The sequence below is a fragment of the Carassius gibelio genome, chromosome B1 (genome assembly GCF_023724105.1).
Source record: "Carassius gibelio isolate Cgi1373 ecotype wild population from Czech Republic chromosome B1, carGib1.2-hapl.c, whole genome shotgun sequence".
Classification (NCBI taxonomy): domain Eukaryota; kingdom Metazoa; phylum Chordata; class Actinopteri; order Cypriniformes; family Cyprinidae; genus Carassius; species Carassius gibelio.
In genome coordinates this window covers 37,070,005-37,088,273 of record NC_068396.1, presented here as the reverse complement: position 1 = coordinate 37,088,273, position 18,269 = coordinate 37,070,005, and the positions used below count along the sequence as shown (strand labels likewise).

The window sequence follows — 18,269 nt, the reverse complement described above, 5'->3', positions numbered from 1 at the left end:
TTTGCACTCTTGATATTATAGAGAGTCACTCCTTCATTGCTGTGAACATTTTGTTTTCCACGTAATAAATGATTTCTATTTCTGTATACATAATTTCTATAATTGTATATTGTATACACACACACAAAAAAAAATAATAATACAAATAATCTTTGTATTTTTGCATATTTCCCATTTTTTTTGTAATGGAGGAAATTTTAGTCCGAAAAAAAAAAAACATGTTATTTATTTTTTTATTCTTTTATTTATTTTTTTTACCACCATTTAGCTTTTTCGAATCAAGTCCATGATTTTATATTTGTGTGTGTGTGTGGGGGGGGGGGGGGGGGGGGATTACATAGTGACCGAGTTTCATACCTTTCCAATGACGTAGCCATTTTCAAATTTATTATTAGTATTATTATTTATGCTTTATATCATGTTTAAAGCCTAGTTCATTTAGATTTTTTGTAATATTTGTGCTCTATAATATCACTTCATGTTTTGCATTAAAGGCCGCCTGTAGCTGATCAGTTGTGCACATTTCTATCAGAACAGTATAACAAATATTATACAGCATTACATTTAGAGACTTCTGGAGAGAAAAAAAAAGATTGTTTTATTATTATAATTATATAATTATATAACTAATGTATTTAACACTCTTGAAGTGTTCAGGTCATTTTGACCCAGAGAGAATTGTCTTTCTCCTGAAAAGTTACTTAACCCTTTCGAGTCTATTAACGCATATATGCGTTTTGAGTCATTTTCTCCTGATAACCCCGAAAAGAACTTAAATTACACTCTCAGTTTTAATCGTACAGATAAGAGCAATACATCAATCGAATCTTCAAACAAGAAGTACTGACTTTGTTCACACAGGGTATAACTACTTCAATCGCAAAAATTGTTAATTTACATAATAAATATATTTTTTAAAATTAAAACTTGATACACTTCTGGTGTTCCTGGTCAAAAATAACCGTCCTACAAAAAAAAAATAGCTTATAAATATCTTGTTATGCAAAATTATCACTTAACATTGGTATCAGTCTTTTTGTCAGTTTGTTTTTCTTTCAATTATTTGTGGAACAAATGTTTTCTAGGCTTCATTAATCTGAGCTGACGTACTTCAGGTTTTGAGTGAAAAAAAAACTTATTTGTGGATAATTTTGTCAATATTAATTAAAATATTTAAATATATATATATATATATATCTGCACAGTTTTTCACACTCTTAACCAAGAATCATGCTATAAATAGCTTTTATTTTATACAAAAAAAAAAAAAAATAGCTTATGAATCTAATTTTATGATAAATTAGCAACAAATATTGGAATCGATCTCTTTGTCTGCTTGTAGTCTTTCAATTACAACTGGTTTTGTGTTTATTTATGGAACAAATGTTTTGTAGGCCTCATTAATCTGAGTTTACATACAAAAAAAATATTTATGGATAATTTTGATAATATTAAATATGTATTTATTTATTCACACCTAGCTCACAGAGATAACTGTATTATTGTTTCATTTAGAGACTCGTGATGGATTCGAGAACAAGGCCACTGACAGAATACAAAGCTTTTATGTTCTGAAATGGTGAATCACAGCATATTGCAGTCACTGCATTACCATCCTGATATCCTGATATCCTGATATCGATGCATTACCATCCTGTGTTTCACAATCCTGGGTCCATTAGTTCTCAAACCATAATGGCTGGTTTGCAAATTCAAAATATAGTTATTCAAGCAATGTGTTCTTTGTCTCTCAGGCACAGGATCCTTGTCATCTCCAACTGCATGCAATTGATTCCATTAAGATATTTCCAAGTTTGAAAACACAACAGGAGCAGCTTTATGAGCTAAAATAAAATGTATCTCAGTTTAACTTTCATTGGCCTTCATGTCATTTGCTAAAACACTTCTTCTGCTTTATCACTACTAGTTAAGGTGTCAGAATCATATTGAAATAGAATGTGTTAATCACGAGACATTTAGAGTGTGAAAACACCAGTGCTGGTTGCTGGTATCAGTTTGATCATTTTTGTAGGACTGTGTTGGTGAAATGGGTAAGTGCTCTGTCAAATACCTGATGTATTGGAGATTGATTTGGGGCTAGTTGTCACAGGACTGTCTGTCAATAACTATAAGTTTTAAAGTCAACAGCAAACATACTTGTTTTCAGTTGCAGAGGTTCTGTAAGTATATCCAGTACAAATACTCCTCTTTAACAACAGATAACTATATAATGAATCATAGACCATATATGATAAACTTTCTTAACATACCAAATTGTCTATAGGCAGTGAAGTATTGCAATATTTACATTTTTGCCTTATAAAACATAATAAAAAGACACACAAAAAAAGTTCAACATTTCAAATGCAAAAATACAGTAATCCGCTGTAAGCTTGTTGTAGTTGTAGACCTAGTGATTGAGGGAGGGCAGTGGGCAGCTGGTGGTCTTCTGGACTGTACTGATAACACTTGGGACAGCAGATTTTCTTGCTGGTGGTTTGGTCTGAGGATCCTCAGGATGAGGATGAGAGCCCAGGTGAGAACAGCAGAGATGTGTTGTGTTCTCCTGTATGCTGGGTTTATGAGCAGAGGCATTACAACCAGGGGAAAAGTGGACAGTGCGCATAGGACTGAGAGGCTGAGAGGACCCACTACAAAATATCTGGTAATGGTGAGAAAAAAGCTGGGTAGGAATGGCTTTACAAGTTTTTACAAGTTTTTTTTACACCTCTGACACCTGCCAGAAACAATCCATGGAGAGCCAAGTGTCCCGGATATCTCCTTTGCTATATTAAGTAAGTGCAAAAAAAAATCACTCAAGGTCTGCTTAAGATGTAGTTCTATGCACTGTAAAAAAAAAATATATATATATAATTAAAAAAAAAAAAAAAGTTTTGTCAACTTAAAAAATAAGGCAACTTATTGCAAGCACTTTTTTGAGTAAACTTGACAAATGGGGACTAAAGACACAAGGCCTATTATCTATAAGCATAAACAATTTTAAAGTGAAAAAAGGGAAAAGTGACATGACATTCAGCCAAGTATGGTGACCCATAGTCAGAATTCATGAATCAAATAACAACATTTAAACCTCTGTTAATTCTCAATAAGAGCTTCTCTAGATGTCGGACAGAAATAAATTCACAGAACCTTGTAAGGAGGATCTGTGAACGTTATATCTGATGTACAGAAGACATAAAAACATTTTTAAAAAGACGTCATAAAAACATTCTCTCCTCAGTGGACGTCTTTTCAACGTCTGCAAAGACATAATTTTCACGCAATAGTTCCCTTAAAAACAAACAAAAATGTTAAATAGATGTGACTTCATGCCACAAGACTGCTAATGTATTAAGGTATAATTAACACTGGATTTATTTAACATGCATTATGTACCATGTGTTGAGTTCAGTGTAAAATGCATTGAGTAAAGAAGTTAATATACAAGACTTGGTATGTCCTTGTGCTTTGGACACAAACTTTCAATAATAAGAAAAGGTTATTTGACCCGCGTTATGGTCTTTTATTTATTTATTTACTTTGAATAATATAAAGTTGTGGCCTAGTGGTTAGAGAGTTTGACTCCTAACCCTAGGGTTGTGGGTTTGAAACTTGGGCTGGTGATACCATGACTTAGGTGTCCTTGAGCAAGGCACTGAACCCCCAACTGCTCCCCGGGTGCCGCAGCATAAATGATGAACACTGCTCTGTGTTCATGATGTGTGTGTGTCTGTGTGTGTGTGCACTTTGGATTGGATAAATATAGAGCTTGAATTCTGAGTATAAGTCATCATACTTGGCTGAATGTCACTTCTCACTTTTTTCCACTTTAAAATTGTGTATGCTTATAGATAATAGGCCTTGTGTTCAGTAAACAAAAAATATTTTGTATATTTGATAAAATATTTGATATTTTTTAGGTTAACATGACTATTTATGTTGTGAAAACTTGTGATATTAAGGTATTTTAAGTTGGGTGGACTTTAGTCCCTGTTTGTCAAGTTTACAAAAAAAAGTGCTTGCAATAAGTTGCCTCATTTTTTTAAGTTGACGCAACTTTTTTTTTTTTTTTCTTTTATAGTGTGATCATACGTCTTAGTTACTTTATGTGGGATTTGCACAGCTAAACCTAACTTTGTTGGAAAAAAAACATATAGACAAGAATGTACATAAAGAGCAATTAAAGTGAGAGCATGGAGTCGCTGCGTCTATGCTTTCTGCCAACTTGCTTGCAAAGGCAAAAATAAATAAATAATCATTAAAAAAAACTATTGTTCAGATAGAAAGATTGATAGCTACACTTTATTGTCCAGAAGGAAAATTTTCTTGGACATATACAATCCATGTGACTGCTGCTTAAATAAGAAATATAATACAATACATATACACACATGCACATGGCTGACTTATTATTTAAAGTGTTGATGGACAGAGGGACGAAGGAATTCTTAAACGGGTTAAGTCTGACCTGGGGATATCTAAAGCGTCTCCCTGAGGGAAGAAACCGATACTCAGGGTGGAGGACATGGATTGGATCTGAAATCATTTTTTGGACCTTTCTGATGATAGTTTCATCAAAGACAGCCTGAAGTGTGGAATACTGCTTAACTCCCATGGTTTTCATGGCTCTCTGTGTTTACAGTGTAATCTGTGCTTTCAGATGTACACTGAAATTGCCAAACCAGTCAGAGATGCCGTACCGCAGATGGATCTCAATTACAGTATGATAGAAGATGGATTGGTAAACCTGGAGTGACTCTTACTGTCGCAGGTGACTTTGATGAGGTTTTACTCTTCTTCAGTGTTCATGACTCCTCAAGAAATATGTCTGATCATTATCTATATTTGAAAAAAAGAGTTATGCTCCTTTATATTTAGAAACCATTGTATACAACCATTCAAATGTTTGATGTGTGTTAATAAATTACTTTTTATTCAGCATCAAGGCATTAAAATGATAAAAGTAAAAACATTTATAATGTTGCACAAATATATACATTTCAAATAAATTATGTTCTTTGTGTTTCCAGGAAATATTATGCAGCAAAGAGACATTTTTTTTTCTTTTTTTTTACGAATGATAATAATAAGAACCATCTTTAAAATTCAATATCTTTAAAATGACTTTATTTCTCTGTATAAAAAAATGAAAATCTGTTGAAGTTTTTTGCACTTTATTTTAAATTAGAATATTTTGTATTAATTTGAGGGTTTTTGTTTTGGCAGCCGTACCTAATGGTAAATCACTGTGTTTTTTATTATATATATATATATATATATATATATATATATATATATATATATATATATATACATTTTTTTTTTTTTTTTAAAGTGGACAGCAATATGTTTAGAGGTACACTGTACAAACAAAACTGATAACCAAGAGATCTTTTCATTGGGTCAGTGTTAGAGGAAATCCAGATAAGGAACAATTTGTTTAGTCTTCCCCCAACCAGGTAGTTTTCCCATTTCCTTCATGGAACCAAATCAACTTGAACAGGCCTCAGGCAGGACAGATATATGACAGCAACATGTCGATTTCATTAGCAATGACAACTGGTCCTGGGTGAATGTTTTCAGGTAGATAGTGACAGGAAGTCATCTGCCAGACATCCAAGAGGATGACTCCATCAATGTCTCTGAACATCTCCTGCATCACTGTGTTCAATTGCAACATGTACCAATCACTTTGATAAATATTCTGGAAAAACACAGAACAGAATCAGAAACGTTTTATTGCATAGTGTGCTTGCACAAACAATAAAATACCCTTCCTTGTAGGGAAAGGAAGAAGGTAAACTAATGGAGATAAAGGAACTGTTTGCCCCCCACAAAATCATCTGTTTTCATCCAAGCCTTAAAATTATATTAGTTCAAGCATGGTAACTTCTCTGGGAGTTAAACCCATGATTTTAAGTTTCTCTTTTATTGTCTCCCTTAGAAAAAAAAAATTGTTATAAACAACCAGGAGAGCAGATCAAACATACAACAACAAGAAAAAAAAGTGGACATTGTGTGCACCTTCCCAGCAAGCACAGTAACACCAATGTGATGTCAGGAAGATGTTGGACTCCAACTAATCCAACGTCAGTCAGACGTCATATTTTGGTTGAAAATGAAAGTCGGGTTGATGTCTAAACCCAACTTTGTTTGACGTCAAACTCCGACATCAGACAGACGTTGAATTTTGGTTGGAATAAGCACCACACTGCAACAAAGGGTGAAATGCATGGAAGCACATTAAATATCTCAAGATCTCAGCAAGGGAAGGATTAAACAAACTACACAAACAGCATTACCAGCTTCACTTATTACTAACCAGACTGACTTTATTTCTGTCAGACGTCTACAAAAGCTCTTAAAATTAACAGGGGATTGAATCTAATGTGTTTAATTTCCATAACAGGATAACAGTTAAACACCATAACAGTGATTAGTGTTTCCATTAGTTGCGCTCTTAACACTTATTATATTATCTGTCTTTTGTGGCTGCTGTGACAGTTTGTTTGTCGAGCACTTTTGCAGCATCAAAGACAGCTAAAGTGACATGAGATCAGGTGATTATCTGTAAATGGCTTTATGATCATCATGAAATAACCTCATTCACCAATGTTTTTTAATCTAACAATTATGTTGGTCCTTTGGTACATTCATATTACAAACCCTGTGATTCTGTCACATGGGATCCAGCAGTATTACAACAATCAGTTAATATCTTTTAACAAACATGAGCTCCAAAAACTTAACCTACACTGACACACACAGACATCAACAATCAGCGTATGAATCTCAACAATGGTGACATGCTTTATACTATGGTGACTCCCAGCATGCATTGCTGCATGAAGCATGTCACCATTGTTGAGATTCATATACTGATTATTGATGTCTATGTGTCTCGAAAGATTTTTCTCCCAAAATGTATCTAAAAATGAAAATTCTGAATGTCAGAACGGATGCAAGAAAGTAGTATTTCTTGAATATTGTTCATTAGTAATAAATAACCACTTTAGATCAACGATGAGAAAAATAATATTCCTCAATCAATTTTCTTAATGACGACAAAAACTATATCACCTTATAATAATAAATTATGTGTTTCTGTAAACACTATTACAGGAACCACAAACTTATTAAGCCAAGAGTCAAACTACCCAACTAAAACAAACACTGATCACAATAATGGTGACCAAACATTTTTAATCAAAACATCAACATCTAAACCTCTGTTAATTCACAAAAATAACTTCTGTACACGTCTGACAGAAATAAAGTCAAACTGGTTAGTAATAAGTGAAGCTGGTAATATGTGTAGTCCCATTCATTTCACTGTTTTTATGTTTTTGTTTTGTTTTGTTTTTTGGGAGGGGGGGGGGGGGTGTTTATTCCAGCCGACATTCAGCATCTGCCCAACATTGGAGCTTGACATCAAACAGTCGTTGGATTTAGACATCAACCTGATTTTCATATTCAACCAAAATCCAATGTCTAACCAACGTTGGAGTCTACATCCTGTGCCAGCTGGGTTGATTCACTGCTTAAGTCTCAACAAAGCACACATCTTTGAGCCCCAGTGTTTCTAGACTTTCAGTGTTGGGGTTAACACTTTACAATTAACCTGAGTCATGCGAATCAAGTACCTATAGTTTACTTAGTAAAGTAGTGCATTACATTCCATTTTTTTTTTTTTTTTTTTTATAAGAAACTCAAGTTACTTTTCTCTCCTTTGTTTCCCCAAACGGTAGAATTTCATGTACAACTAATACCATACTAACTACAACATTTCAAAGAGATTTTTTAGGATTGGAAAGAGAGGAAGTTTACCTTTAGTCCTGCAGTGTTTCCAGACTTGATGATGACGGTGGTCTCTGGAGCACGACTCAGCAGTGCAACAACAGACTGGCGGATTTTGGCCACTTCATATATGTAAAATGTTATCGGGTGAAAGACCAGGTGAGAACAGTATGTGAAGACAATGACTGCATGAGCCCCACCGGCTATTTCATCAATATCATTGCTGATGTAATGTAGGTAAATGATAGGCATAACTACACCAAGTCGCAAAGAACACCATGCATGCTCCAGTGAACAACAATATTATTTTTCAGCTCCACAGCCATCAGTGGGCCACCTCTAGGATGAGTGTGGAGGTTCATTCTTTTTATGCCTAATCAAAATATGTAAAACAAATATTATAACCATAGCTTGAACTTTTGAATGATAAGTGTGTAAGTAGATGATCACTTTTTTTATTTTGGGCAAACTCTCCCTGAACTGATATATATATAAGTTCTCAATTTGATTGCATTAGATGGAAACTATTAAACCAAGTAGCATCTGCAAACAAGATGAGCTTTTTTTCAGAACTGACTTCCCCTATGTAAATCATATTTGTAATAACATTTTGCAAGTTTGCCTGAACAATGCACCAGTTTTTGATATTTTCATCAATGGCCAATATATATATATATTTAGATTACATGCACCATATCCTTTGCAGGGCCTCTGTAAGTCATTGTTTCATTTATATTATACATTCTTGCTATTGATTCTTAAATTGAAGATTGAAAATTTTGTCATACTTGCCTGGCACGTTTCTTTCTAAGTACTCGAACCACTGCCTTGTGGTGGAGTCTCCCATCAAATAGACAATCTTGTTTTTAAGACAGTTTGCCTTTTGTGCAGGACTGAACTGTCGAGTTTTGCATACAAAAGAATTCCAGACATATTTTAAATGAAACCCTCCCGGAACCGGTGTCTTCATGCCAGACCTGCATTTCTCCATTGTACCTAAAACAAAGAAACATGCATATTAATTAAAGGTTGTTTAGCTACGTGAATTCTTTTGAAACAACATTGGATTACAGTTGATATCCATCCTCCGATATGTGGTCTGTGTATGTTTTGACCATTTAAATTTTGGAAAAAAGCAAAGAAGATAAATGTAATATACATCAGCACTGGGTTAAAAAGGGGCAAACTCAGCAGCTGGTAGAGGTATAAAGTCCATGGGTCAGAAAGTAAAAGTCCTGCCATATGTTTATCCCACCCATGAACTGAGCATCTGATTTCAGCAGAGGAGTATGGAGGACCAATCCTGCAGAAATTAGAAATAAATAAATAAAGATATAGATAGATAATTAAATAAATGTAATAAAATGAAAATAATAAATAAATGATGTGATAAAAACAAAAATAGTTCATTTGAAATCAAATGTAATCCAAAATTATATTTTAATTTTTTTCCCTCTATGTATTTATTTTACATTTATTTTTATTCTTTTTTTAACATTTATTTACTTATACTTTTATTCATTTTTATATTTAATTAATTTATTTCTTATATTAATTTATTATGAAATGTTTTTATTCATGCATTTATTTATCTATTTATTATATGTATTTATTTATTTATTTATTCTCATGTGTAGTTATTTACAGATTTATTTATTTATTTATTCATTTATTTATTTTTACTTTTCCGTGTGCAACATGGAAATGAGGGAGTCAGTCCTTGTGGATCACCAGTGAGTCATTGGTTGAGAGCTCACGCAGAAGCCAAGCCTCTGATTAACCTAATAACAATGATTAGAATTTGAGAGTTGGATGTGCTTGATCGACTCATATTACATCATTAAGCCCAGAACCATCAACATCGTCAAAGGCCAATGTTCGTGTTGTGAGCATACGTTTATCGTAAACTAGTTACACATAAGGTCTATAAGGTCTACTCAGGCTCACAGTTCTTTTTCATTCAGGGCCCATCTCTAAACTTAAAATCATAAAGTTTCTAATTCCAATAACATTTTAAGAGGATAGCTTACAGTCACAAAACCAACTGTAAAGTGTTCTTTTACGAGTCAGGTATATTTAGTAATGTTTACATTTTATTCAAGTTTATTTTAGAGATATAAAAAATCGAACAGACCAATGTTATATGTGATGTAAGAGATGTTCCCTAAACTAAAAGGGATAGTTCACCAAAACATTATGTCATCAATGACTCCCTCATGTCGTTCCAAACCCGTAAAACCTCTGTTCATCTTCGAAACACTGTTTAAGATATTTTAGATTTAGTCCAAGAGCTTTACTCAATTTACTCAAACAGTACACTGACTGAACTGCTGTGAAGAGAGAACTGAAGATGAACACCGAGCCGAGCCAGATAACAAATAAAAGATTTACTTTATTTACTTCTCGAGTCAAGAACCAGTTGCATCGGTTTTCGGATCCCCAGTACACTGAACTGAGAACAATTTCTGTCGGACGTGTCTGATTCAAGAACCGAGGAGATGATGATACCGCGGATGCATGATTCAGCGTGAAGCAGACCGACACAGAGCGTCTGAACCGAATTCGTTCTTTTGATGATTGATTCTGAACTGATTCAGTGCTAATGTTATTAGCGCAGGTAAACCAAAGGCTTGAATGAAGGGCAATCATCGCCAATGATGTCATTATGTCGAGTGCAAAAGAACCGGTGAACCGTTTTCTTCAACCAGTTTATTGAATCGGACTGTCTGAAAGAAAAAGTTTGCAGAAAAGAACCGAACCTCTCATCACTACTGGTGATCCGAAAACCGATGCAACTAGTTCTTGACTCGTGAACAAGTCAATCTTTTGTTCATTATCTGGCTCGGCTCGGTGTTCATCTTCAGTTCTCTCTTCACAGCAGTTCAGTCAGTGTACTGTTTGAGTAAATAAATTACTCTGGCATATTGGTTTGTTTGAACGCAGAGGGAGTGTCAGTCACGTTAAAAAAGTTAACAGCTTAAGTCATTTGTGGATTAATGTGTATTGGAGACGCGAACCGTTTAAAACGATTCAGTTCGATTTGGTGAACTAGTTCAAGAAGAACTAGTTAAATCAAATGAGTCATTCACAAACCGTTACATCTTACAAAAGATCCGCTACAAAAAATCACTACACTTGAACGCGCTCACAACAGACCCGGAAGAGAACACAATGCTGAATAAAGTCATAGTTTTTGTTATTTTTGGACCATAATGTATTTTTGATGCTTCAACAAGTTCTAACCTATCCTCTGATGTCACATGGACTACATTGATGATGTTTTTATTACTTTTCTGGACATGGACTGTATATCATACATACATTTTCAATGGATGGACAGAAAGCTCTCGAACATAATATGAAACATCTTAAACTGTTTTCTGAAGATGAATAGCGGTCTTACAGGTTTGGAACGACATGAGGGTGAGTCATAAATGACATCATTTTCATTTTTGGGTGAACTTTAAGATTATCTAGCGTCTAGCGCCAAATCCAACTTTATGGGGGATGTGGGTTTAGATTTATGTGGGATGCGTTTCCAAAAACCTTATGAGCCTGAGTAGACTGTCAAGATATTTAGTGCAACTGGTTTTATGATAACCTTATGCTCACAATGTTTTTGGGAGTCTTTTCACCCATTACAAACTGAAGATGGGCCTTACAAACTTCCACCAAGTGTCTAGTGTCATCAACCTACAAACTCATAGACAATGTTGATGGTTTCGGGCTTAATTATGTAACTATGAGTAAAAATAGCTGAATTTGTTCGCTATAAAATAATTAGAAATAATAAAGTGAATCTCTGAAAATTTATTGGATCTCTCCAGTTGATATAGCACTACAATAGACTGTATAAAGGCATGGGCAAAATACACTCACAAATGTGATGCTTCAACGTGAGCTCTCAACCAATGATTCACCGGTGATCCACGAGGACCGCCACCCTCATTTCCATGTTGCACACGGAAAAGTAAAAATAAATAAATGAATAAATAAATCTGAAAATAAATACATGTGGGAATAAATAAATACATATAATAAATAAATAAACAAATAAATACATTTAAAAATAAATAAATACATAATGTATAAAAATGAATGAAAGTTCAAGTAAATAAAAGTTAAAAAGAATAAAAATAAATGTAAAATAAATACATAAAGGAAAAAAAGTAATTTAAAATATAAATTCAGGATAAAATGTAATTACAAATGACCTATTTTTGTTTTTATCACATCATTTATTTACTTGTTTCCTTTAAATTACATTTATTTATTTTTAATTTCTGCAGGTTTGGTCCTCCATAGAGGAGGAGCAAAGATATTCATTTCAAGTCTCAAGCAAGTCTCAAGTCAAATCCCAAGTAGTGATGTCTGATTCGCAAACGAATCGTTCAATTAAACCAGTTCTTCTCAGTGAATCAATTAAACCAGTTCACCAAATCAAACTGAATAGTTTGAAATGGTCTGCGCCTCCAGTCAGCATTAATCCACAAATTACTTAAGCTTTTAACTTTTTTTTTACGTGACTGACACTCCCTCTGAGTCAGAATAAACCAATATCCCAGAAAATTAATTTACTCAAACAGTAAACTGACTGAACTGCTGTGAAGAGAGAACTGAAGATGAACACCGAGCAGAATCAGATGATGAATGAACACGCCCACTGCTGGAGCAGTTCTCGTTCTCGAGTCAAGAACCGGTTGCATCAGTAATGATTGCAACCGAAAAACCGTTTTGAGAACGGATGAACTGATGATACTGCGCATGTGTGTAATTTATCAATTATTTTGTTAAACATCGGAAAGTGTGATAAAATAACTATATTTGTTTTGCTTTTTTTTATGATTTGGTGATTGATTCTGAACTGATTCTGTGCCAATGTTATGCTGTTACTGTATTTGGGTGCATTGTTGCAAAACTTAATTGTAAACTTTTCATGATTATGAGGTTTTTAAATGACTAAAGTTATGATTACTGACTTTATATATTTTAATGTTTGATAGATTTGACGCCATTACGTCATAGCCAATGACGTCATTACGTCGAGCAAAAAATAACCGGTGAACCATTTTTTTCAACCGGTTTATTGAATCGAACCGTCCGAAAGGACCGGTTCGCTGAAAAGAATCGAACTTCCCATCACTAATCCCAAGCCCTCAAAGAGTTAAAGCTATTGAGATAATAAATTTACTACACTGGCTTCCAGTACAGTTTAGAATAGATTTTAAGATTTTGTTGTTCGTTTTTAAGGCCCTAAATGGCCGAGCACCGGAGTACATAAGTGAGATTTTAACCCTGCGTGAGCACAGCCGGTCGTTACGGTCTTCAAATCAACTGGTTTTAGAAGTCCCAAGGTCAAAGTACAAGCGTTGGGGTGATCAGGCGTTTGCAGTTGCTGCCCCAAGACTTTGGAACAAGTTACCCCCTGATATCCGTACAACTGCAGATGAAACTCTTTTTAGGTCTAAACTTAAAACCCACCTGTTTAGGATGGCTTTTAATACATAGTAGTGGTGACACAATTTCCCTCTTGCTGTTTTCTTTTTTGTTATATGTATTTATTGTATGATATGATGTTTATTGTATTCTATGATGTGAAGCACTTTGGATACCTGACAGTTGTTGTAAAGCGCTATACAAATAAATGTTGATTGATTGATTGATAATTAAATGATGATTGATCATTAGTGAAGAACATCTGCTGTTAACAATCAACATCATTGAAGAAAAGAGAAACGCAAGAGCTACGACTGACTTCAGCCACAGCATTAGATTTTTCTTTTTTTTCTTTTTTTTTTATGAACACACACAAGATGTCACCATAAATGTGGTCAAGGTTTACTTAACATCCTAAAAAAAAGTAATTTGTTTCTAATTATTTTCTGTAAGATTCACAGAAAACATTTATACTACGCTTAATCAAAAAGTTGAAGTTGCAGATTAATTTTGTAATATCTGCTTTTTTAGCAATGAAGGAACATCATAAAGTCGTTATTTTCTTTGGTTTACTGACTGACAGTCACATGATACAAAATGAGAAAAAAAAAAAACTAACATTTTTAAATATTGGATCAGCTCAACCTTTTAAACATCAACACTTATCATATGATTCTCAATAGTGGTAACAATCATTTTTCATACCCAGCACACATAGCAGCATGACGCGCTTTGTTGATTGAGATTATTGAGATTCATGTGCTGGTTCTTGATGTATGTGTGTGTCTGAATAGTACAGAAAATAAAGAAGTTTCATTTTTTTAAAGCGTATTTCACAATTTTTGAAATTAATTAAATCTATTTATTAGAACAGTACTTTGTTTACATGCTGTAGATTCACAGAAGAGGTGTTCATCACTAGTCACTTAATTATCTCATTAACTTTAACTTTGGATTAGACTTGAGACTTGCTTGTGACTTGAAAAGAATGACTTGATTCCTTCTCTTCATGGTTGGAATAAACATATGGCAGGGCTTTAGTTAATGAACCCTGGACTTTATAACTCTGCCAACCGCTGGGGTTGTCGCTTTTTCTATTTAACCCAGCATTTTTTAGAGTGTGCTGAAATTTGTAGGGCCCGTTTCAAGCATCTTTATCAATCATATTCGCTTCTCTATATAATTTTGTTTCCTTTCTGTCTAAACCGACATACCCCAAACCCCCCCAAATTGCATGGTCGAAATGTACAGAGATCATTATGTAAACTTACCAATAGGTGCAGTGCTGTTAAAGACACATTTTGTCTACACTAATAGCAACATTTGTTAATTGTCTGTAGAGAGAGAGAGAGATTGTTTTTTTTGTTTTGTTTTTTTTTACACTTTTTTTGTTTGTTTGATTTATAATTATACAATTGTTATGAAATTAACTTTGAATCATTACTGTGTAAAAAGCTGCTGCTCAAAAGGATTTAATGGGCTTTCCATACGTCCGCCTGCGTGACGAACCAGTTTGTCACAGTCAAGTTTCTTTGGTCTCTCACACTGCCACACCGTTCCTGTTTTTATATCCTTATGCTCACAGCAGCAGTCACCTTTACTCCAACTTCTATCTGCACCCCACTTAAGATTACATTCTACTACTTCACGGATCCTGGTTTTATTGGGTCCTGGTCCTTCAAAGTATCCATTGAAGTGGGTGCGTGGGAATGAAGACTCACTCATTCTTATTTTTTAAGAATCTGCACAACTTCACTGGAGTGCTCTAGACGTACAGAAACTTGTGCCTGACCTTCCCACGGCAGAAGAAGTTCAACAGAGTAAGTCCCATTATGATGATCCAAAACCTCCCCATACACACTCGCCTTTAAGATAAATAGAAAATAATAAATGTAATGCAGAAAACTAATGTCTGTTGGTAAAGTACATTTTGAAGCTTCTAAACCTAAACATAATATGTAATAATTTGTAATAATCCTTGCGACGGTTGTTGGTTGATTGTTGGTTGACACTTAACATGAAAAATGCATGTATATTGATTTCATTTATTTTCTAAAATGTGTTTCAAAAATTAAGATTATAAAACAACACACCTTTAGCTCTGTATTGAAAAGTTTTGCTTTGAAAAAATCTCCTCCATATCTTTTCAGGTTCTTGTTGTGGTCTCTGGCTGTGATAATAACAGAGATCTTTTCTCCCACTTTGTAACTCTCCTTGAATCCCACAATAGAGAAAGTTGAGTGAACTGGACTTGTGCTCTGATTCAGATAAGTGATTTCTTGATCTGGAAAAGGCCAGTCAATAGCCTTCTGTAGTCTTTCCCACTCCTCATCACTGATTCCCATGTCAAACGCAGATATTATGGATGAACTGTTATTGCGAGGAACTGGTTTAGGTCTAGGGGGCTGAAACTTTTTGCTGTGGATCCCACCATTCAATGCCCATAGAGCCTAAGAGAGAACAAGGATATAATTTACACCAAATTCCTTTTATTTATATGTGCAAATGTTTAATGTTCATTGTAGACACAGATTATTTTCAGATAATAGTAGAAAATGTAAATAGATCCGTAGAAATTTGGCGAGATTTTGCTGTGTACTGGATGGGTTTTCAAAAGAGATTTATTTAAAAATGTATTGGCTCTTCCAAGCTTTATAATCACAGTGAATGGGTGATATCAAAGTCCTTTTAGGCAAGTCGTGCCACTCGCCTGCCATCTTGGCAATGGCTCCGGGCAGCTATTTCAGACTAACAAGACCAAGCTCCTATCTAAATGAATGGGCAGAAAGTCAGAAATGCACTTTCACTGGTATATATAGAAACAACGGTAAAATATTATAAAAATTGCTGAAAAATTTGATGACTTTGTGTCAAAATAAGGTTTAAAACGCCTTTTTCCCCACAGGTTATACTTTTACAACGCATGCACAAAGGTTCCTCAGCTGTGCGCATACGTCAGTGGAACCAGAGGATAGGCTTAAATGTTTCCTGGCTTCACTGTTAAAAGCAGATGATTGGTTTTCCAGCTGACCAAGTGTCGAGGTGTCCTTGAGCAAGATAACTAACCCCAGCTGCTCCCAACGAGCTGAATGGTACCTTGAATGGCCTTGTGCTGTGTATCAGACAGACTCCGATTGGTCCTTCGTCAATCTTTAGAGTGCCATAACCGGACACCACCACATTGTGTTACATGCTTCCTGTACACTTCCTGGTAGTTATCTGCCCATAACAATAGTGATACACCTCTGTACACACGAAATATCCGAATAATAAACCCGCGATTATGATAGTAAAGCTTGGTATGAGATTTTATTGAGATATACGGCGTTTTTTGAAAAAAAAAATGAAAATGTACATCTGCAATGCTAACTTGTGTAGCGATGTAAAAGGTTATAAATAGCATATTTTTACAACAGCAAACGACCAAATTCCATCCGTGATCGCAAAAGGAAGTTATTACAAACACTTGATCGTGGTTTAAAGTGAGTTTTCAGTAAAAGTGTACTAATAATTTCATAAATTGTCTGATGTACCTTGATGCTAACGTTAGCTCTAATGCTGCTAATAGCAGCTGCATTTCTTCTTCATGATTCATTTCTGTCACAATAATTGATGTAAGGTCGTAAGAAAATGTTATGTTGTATTTTTATAGTAGGACTTTTGATAAATAAGGGCTAAATGCATACTGAGACTGAAGTGAGATTGCAGCTTAGTGGATTGTAAAGCTTGAAATACCACAACAAACTTTATTACAACGGCTAAAAAAGGTGGAACAAAAGCAAAATAATAATGATAAAAAACAATGTGGATAATGTGTCATACCTGGCGGAGGTGTTTAAGACTCGTTTGGTGAGAACAAAAGAATCACAAATGGAGTTTTCAGAGACTAAAACACAGATAAAGCACATAGGAGTGTTTACATGTGTGATTTTATAGAGATGACAAATGCCATAAATCAATCAGATTAGCCTTCTCTAAAAACACATGACATGGCCTTAGAAAATATCTCATAAAAAAAAAAAAAACATTTCATAAAAAACATACTTTTCATCAAAGTATGAGATACTATACAAAAACAACAAACTTTTTTTGTTTTTGTTTTTTGCACATAAAGTAATTGAAAAAATATTCAAGAGATAACGATTTTGGGGGTTCTTAATAAAAAAAAAAAATGCTTTATGGATAAAACTTCAAAATATAAAAAAAAACTTAAACTAACAGTATTGGCTTTACAACAAACACAAAATAAAAAGGCAGCCATTTCTTCAACAAGACAACAACATGGTCAAGATTTGTCATTATCAAGATACTTTCAAATACATTAATTAAACCTGTCACTCATATATTTTAAGTTTTTGCGCTTTGTTTTTACTTTGTAGGTCACATGATCATAGTGGATGAAGATATTCAAATAGCGTTCATACATCATACATACATAATTATTCAGGCTGTAGAGTATGTACTCTTTTAGCGCTCATTAAGTTAGTACTTATTGAAATTAAGTGCCTAATTAAAGGGTATGTGGTTTTGAACGCAGACAGACAAAAACTCGTTTTGACATATCGCATAATTCTGCGTGATTTGGACAACTTTAAGTTATGCCTCTTTTTTTGGCAAACATTAGCATGATATCAGAGCAAGGCAGACTAACTTGGACATTTTTCTAACCGGCATGCATCTAGCGGTGATCACTGGTGATCGGTTCTGCACAGATTTTGCTCATCTCAAACAAGACTATTGTGAGGTCAAAGTGCACTCTCTGCACAGAAACTAGGTACCCATCGTGCATTGCATCATGAAGCTTTTGATTGTCACCATTCTTGAGATTCATACACTGATTCCTGATGTCTCTTTGTGTTTAAATGACAAAGTAGTTCAACGTGTTTGTGTTTTATCCTACTTCTAACATTGTCGCTGTTGCGTTCAATACTGTATAATCATAGAACTGTTATAATTAAAAAAGTTTAGATTAACAACATTTCACAAAGACAGCATACTGAGCAGCTGTTCAAAACCACATACTCTGAATTGCATCT

General features: G+C 34.3%; 1 protein-coding gene across 1 annotated transcript; it reads right to left on the bottom strand.

The window, feature by feature from the left end:
* Positions 1 to 5,171: 5,171 nt before the first annotated feature.
* Positions 5,172 to 8,285, bottom strand: LOC127948737 (NXPE family member 3-like). The gene is made up of 2 exons (XM_052545401.1): positions 7,828 to 8,285; positions 5,172 to 5,704 (listed from the first exon to the last, which is right to left on the bottom strand). The coding sequence occupies exons 1-2, from the start codon at positions 8,047 to 8,049 to the stop codon at positions 5,507 to 5,509; spliced, it is 420 nt and encodes a 139-aa protein (XP_052401361.1). The 5' UTR covers positions 8,050 to 8,285; the 3' UTR covers positions 5,172 to 5,506.
* Between the last annotated feature and the right edge of the window lie 9,984 nt (positions 8,286 to 18,269).